Source organism: Parus major, chromosome 22 (genome assembly GCF_001522545.3).
Source record: "Parus major isolate Abel chromosome 22, Parus_major1.1, whole genome shotgun sequence".
NCBI lineage: Eukaryota > Metazoa > Chordata > Aves > Passeriformes > Paridae > Parus > Parus major.
Window position 1 is genome coordinate 2,899,603 of NC_031790.1, and position 5,428 is coordinate 2,905,030.

The 5,428-nt window shown below is 60.5% G+C and overlaps 1 protein-coding gene across 1 annotated transcript in view; it reads right to left on the bottom strand.

The window, feature by feature from the left end:
- The window catches only part of DUSP26 (dual specificity phosphatase 26), a 6,593-nt gene extending 1,515 nt beyond the window's left edge, over nucleotides 1-5,078 (bottom strand). Inside the window, exons 1-3 of the mRNA XM_015648618.2 lie at nucleotides 4,800-5,078; nucleotides 1,830-2,102; nucleotides 409-617 (exon numbers count right to left, since the gene is read on the bottom strand). Coding sequence (XP_015504104.1) covers nucleotides 409-617; nucleotides 1,830-2,008 — 388 coding nt within the window. The 5' untranslated portion in view covers nucleotides 2,009-2,102; nucleotides 4,800-5,078. The remainder of the gene's footprint in view (nucleotides 1-408; nucleotides 618-1,829; nucleotides 2,103-4,799) is intronic.
- Between the last annotated feature and the right edge of the window lie 350 nt (nucleotides 5,079-5,428).

Below are 5,428 nucleotides of genomic sequence, written 5' to 3' on the forward strand. Positions count from 1 at the left end.
GGTGATCCTGCGGAGGGGACACCACTGGGGTGATCCCGTGAGAATACACCACTGGGGTGATGCCATGAGGGGACACCATCGGGGTGATGTCATGAGGACACCATCGAGGTGATCCCATCAGGGGACACCATCAGGGTGATCCCATCAGGGGACACCATTGGGGTGATCCTGTGGAGGAGACACCATTGGGATGATCCCATGAGGAGACACCATTGGGGTGATGTCATGAGGGGACACAATCGAGGTGGTCCCATCAGGGGACACCATCGGGGTGACCCCATGAGGACACACCCTCCCAGCCTCAAAACACCTTCGTTTCCCAGGATCCTTCACAACAGCCACCACCAGCCCACCCCCAGCTCCCCCCACGCCTCATCCCTCTCCTGTCCCAGACCCTCGCCCAGGGACCTTCGTTGAGGGCCTGGTGGATGAAGTCAGCGGCGGGGTAGAAGTAGGGGCTCATGTCGAAGGAGGGGGAGTCGTGGGCCTCGATGCCCAGGTAGCGGATGCCGGTGCCCTCGTAGTACTCGGCGCCGCCGCGCCAGCGGCAATGCGAGGCGTTCAGCACGTGGGTGATGCGCAGCTGCAGCAGCTCCCGCCGGTTGGATGCGATATCTCTGCAGGGACAACGGGCACAGCACGGAGGGGACACCTCAGACCACTGGAAGTGTCCCAGCACGCCAGAAACGCTGTCCTGGACAAACATTTCTGGCTGAGAGAGCTGGATGAAAAAGCCTGGCGGATTTTTGAGGTTCTTGGGTTTTAAGGCGATCTCACATCTCATGGACAACCTACCTGTGCCCACCCCAGCCTGGCACAGCTGGGACCTCCCTGCTCACCTTCCTTCTTTGTCCCTGTGCTCCACATCCATCACATCCTGCTCTGCCTCACCTTCCCCGTGGAATCACAGGATTATGGAATCACACAGTCACACAGTCACACAGTCACACAGTCACACAGTCACACAATCACACAGTCACACAGTCACACAATCACACAATCACACAGTCACACAATCACACAATCACACAGTCACACAGTCACACAATCACACAATCACACAACCACAGAAACAGTGAAACACAGAATCACAGAATTACAGAATCACAAAATCAGTGAATCACACAATCTCTGAATTCTGAATTGCTGAATCACAGAATCACTGAATCACGGAATCACACAATCACACAATCACTGAATCAGTGAATTACAGAATCACAGGATCACAGAATCACAGAATCACACAATCACAGAACCACAAAATCACTGAATTACACAATCACTGAATTGCTGAATTGCTGAATCACAGAATCACACAATCACACAATCACACAATCACTGAATCAGCGAATTACAGAATCACAGGATCACAGGATCACAGGATCACACAATCACACAATCACTGAATCAGTGAATTACAGAATCACAGGATCACAGGATCACTGGGTTGGAAGAGACTTTCAGGATCATGAGTCCAACCCAGCCCTAACGCCCCAAGTAAACCACAGAACCAGATGCCACATCCAGTCTTTTTTAAACACATCCAGGGATGGTGACTCCACCACCTCCCCGGGCAGACACCCCAGTACTTTTATCATTCTTTCAATACAAAACTTTTTCCTAACATTCCTAACAACCTAAATTTCCTTGGTGCAGCTTGAGGCCGTGTCCTCCCGTTCTGTCAGTGCTGCCTGGAGAAAGAGCCCGAGCCCAGCTGCCCACAGCCTCCTTTCAGGGAGCTGTGCAGAGTGACCAGGTCCAGCCTCCCCATCCCAGCCGTCCCCATTGCCCCGGAGTCGTCCCCTGTCCCCGTCCCTGGCCACACTCACTGGTCTCCCAGGTAGAGGCCTGGCCACACCTCGTCGGCGTGGTTGCAGGCCGTTTTCCCGGTGTACAGCAGCCGCTCCAGCTCGAAGACGCTGAGGATGGGGTGGCTCCCGCGCTCGTCCCGCGGGGCCCGGCTCGGGGACCTGCTGCTGTTCCTGTAGAACCTGGACAGGAAAGCCATGGGAGCTGCCCAGAGCCACAAGGCATGCCTGTGGGGACGGGGAGGCCGGACAGGGGCCTGGGGGTCACTTCTGCTGCTGCTGCCACCCACGGTCCTGTCGGGAAGATGTGGAGAGGCTGTCAGGAGAAACGGCTCCTCACCCAGAGTGGGGCTGGGCAAGGGCTGGAGCCCCAGGATGGGCTGAGGGAGCTGGGAAAGGGGCTCAGCCTGGGGAAAAGGGGGATCAGGGGAATTTCTGGCTCTGCACAGGAGGGGACAGCCGGGGGGATTTGGGATCTTATCCCAGGGAACAGGGACAGGATGAGAGGGAACAGCCTCAGGGTGGGCAGGGGAGGCTCAGGGTGGACAGCAGCAGGAATTTCCTCATGGAAATGGGGGTCAGGAATCAGAACTGCCCAGGGAGGTTTGGAGTCACCAAGAAAACAACTGGAGGTGGCACTCAGTGCCCGGGGCTGGGGACATGGGGCACAGCTTGGACTCGATGGTCCTGGAGGGCTTCTCCAGCCTCAGGGATTTGGGGGTTCTGTGGTGCTGCAATCCGGGACCTCTCACTCGGTCTCTGTTGTACAAACACCGGCCCAGAGCAGCCGGGTCCCGCCCTGCCGATGTCAGGAGCATTCCCCATGTCCCTTCCAAGAAGGAAAACCGCTGGGGAGGAGTTCCTGCTGCCAGGCTGGGGAGGCAGCCAGAACCCCGAGCCCCCACGGGCTCTCGCTCCAGCCTTTGGGCTGAGGCCACCTTGGCAGGAGATGCCCAGGACCACCTCCTGCCTCTCTGCTGCCAGGGGACGGTGCCAGCTCGGGGCTGGCGCTGCCAAGCTGCGCTGGGAACGAGGAGCGGCGGCCAGCTCCGGGCACGGCACCAGGCCGGCCAGGAAAAGCCCCGAACAGGTGGAGGATTCCATATGGCACCAGGCAGCCTGGCCAGGGCCCAGCCTCCTCCAGAGCGGCACAAAACCCCGCAGGGAGGGTGGGGCAGGATTCACCCGCTGTGGGCACGGTCCTGCAGCTGCTCTGGAGCACCCAGGGCTGCTCTGGGGTGGGAAGGGTTAACTGCAGGGCATGAGAAAGCTCCTTTTACCCAGCAGCTCCTCCGGGGCACAGATCACATCTGCAAGGACCCTCCCCCGGGCAGTTCCTGCTGTCAGATGTGGTCAGAGAGAGATTTTTGTGCTCCCTCAGGAGGAGAAATTCTCCTCCTCAGCTCCTGCTGCTGCTCGGGAGCCTCCCCTGTGCCCGGCTGTCCCTGTCCCTGTCCCTGTCCCTGTCCCTGTCCCTCTCCCTCTCCCTGCTCCTGTCCCTGTCCCTGTCCCTGTCCCTCCCCGGTGCCATTCCCGAGGCTCCAGCCATCGGAGCAGGAGGAAGGAGCCTCCAGAGCCTCCGGCCATTTCTCGGCAAGGCAGAGGAGAACACTGCGAGGGCAGGGGGAGCTCGGAGGGAGCCCAGGGGGACACAGGGGGGGTCCCCTGTCCCTTCCGGGAGCCAGGGGGGCAGCTCAGCCCCTGCCCAGGTGTCACCCCCAGCACAGCTCAGCCCCTGCCCAGGTGTCACCCCCAGCCCCCAGCACAGCTCAGCTCCTGCCCAGGTGTCACCCCCAGCACAGCTCAGCCCCTGCCCAGGTGTCACCCCCAGCACAGCTCAGCCCCTGCCTGGGGTCCCAGCCCGACTCATCCTCCGTGCTCCCATCCAACCCGGGCTCCTCCAGGCTGGGAATTCGGGCTTGGCAAAGCCGGCCTGGGAAAGGGCAGGGTGTGTGCCTGGAGGCCTGGGTGACCTTGGCTGCAGCACAGCCACGAGTCCCCAGCGCTGGGGCACGGCAGCTGAGGAGCGGCTGGATCACCGAGAGGGCTGGAACAGCGAAATTCCAGCCGCTCCTGTGGCCACAGCTGGCTGGGAAAGCAGCCGTCCCCAGCCAGGCCGGGCTGCAGCCGCTCCAGCCCCCCGAGGGCTCAGGGGAGAGGCTCTGCCCCACAGCCGGAGCCGGGAACAGCCCCTGGAGCGCTCCTGGAACCTCCCGGGCACCGCTCCGGGGGCAGATCCGGGGCTCGCTCGAGGCTGCCCCGGGCCCTGTGCCCTGCTGGGAGGGAGGGGATGGTCCTGGGGATGTGGGGATGGTCCTGGGGATGTGGGGATGGTCCTGGGGATGCAGGGAGAGGTCCGGGATGCAGGAACCATCCCATGGGATACAGGGACGATCCCGGGGGATGCAGAAACCATCCCGAGGGATGCAAGGACAATCCCATGGGATACAGGGACGATCCCGAGGGATGCAAGGACGATCCCGGGGGATGCAGGAACCATCCCATGGGATACAGGGACGATCCCGGGGGAAGCAGGGATGATCCCGGGGGATGCAGGGACAATCCCATGGGATACAGGGACGATCCCGGGGGAAGCAGGGATGATCCCGGGGGATGCAGGGACAATCCCATGGGATACAGGGACGATCCTGGGGGAAGCAGGGACGATCCCGAGGGATACAGGGACGATTCTGTGGGATACAGGGGTGGTCCCGGGGGAAGCAGGGACGATCCCGGGGGAAGCAGGGACGATTCTGTGGGATACAGGGATGATCCCGGGGGATGCAGGGACAATCCCATGGGATACAGGGACGATCCCGGGGGAAGCAGGGATGATCCCGGGGGATGCAGGGACAATCCCATGGGATACAGGGACGATCCCGGGGAAAGCAGGGACGATCCCGGGGGATGCAGGAAGGAGCCGAGCCGAGGCCCCTTGGCTCAGGGACACCCCGGGATCCGCGGGGAGGGTTCGGCCACCCCCGAGCGTACCTTGGCGAGGGCCGGGAGCCGGGGCACGAAGGCAGCGGGATCAGCTCCAGTCGGCCATGTCTCGCTGCTGCCGCCGCCGCCGGAGAGAGGCTGATGTAGGAACATCTATTTTAAGGCATGACATGGCCAGAGGCAGCGTTGTTTATGCCAGGCTGTGCGCGGAGGGGACCGAGGGACACGCGCGGGCACCACGGAGCAGCGACAGCGACAACAACAACGTCCCCAAATCCTCGGGCAGCCCCGCTGTCCTTCCTCCGCCTCCCGCCCGCAGGGAGAGGAGGAGAAGCAGCCGAGGTGGTGCTGAGGACATGGTTGCCCTCCCCGGGGATCTGCAGCCGTCTCCAAGCGATGATTTTTTGTTTATTTCTTTTTTTTTTCCAGCTGTTCTCATCCCCCGTTTGTACATCCAGGGCTCGGTGAGATTTTCTCCTTTTGTAAAGAAAAGAAACCTTGGGTTTGTGTGGGGATATCGAATCACAGAATGGTTTGGGAAGGATTCTCCTTAAAGACCTTAAAGATCACCTCGTTCCGTGGTTCCATGGCCCCATCCTGAATTAAGACAATTTACAAATTCCTGTCAAAGTCAGGGAATATTTTTTTTTATTTTTTTTTTTTGCCCAAGGGGGAAA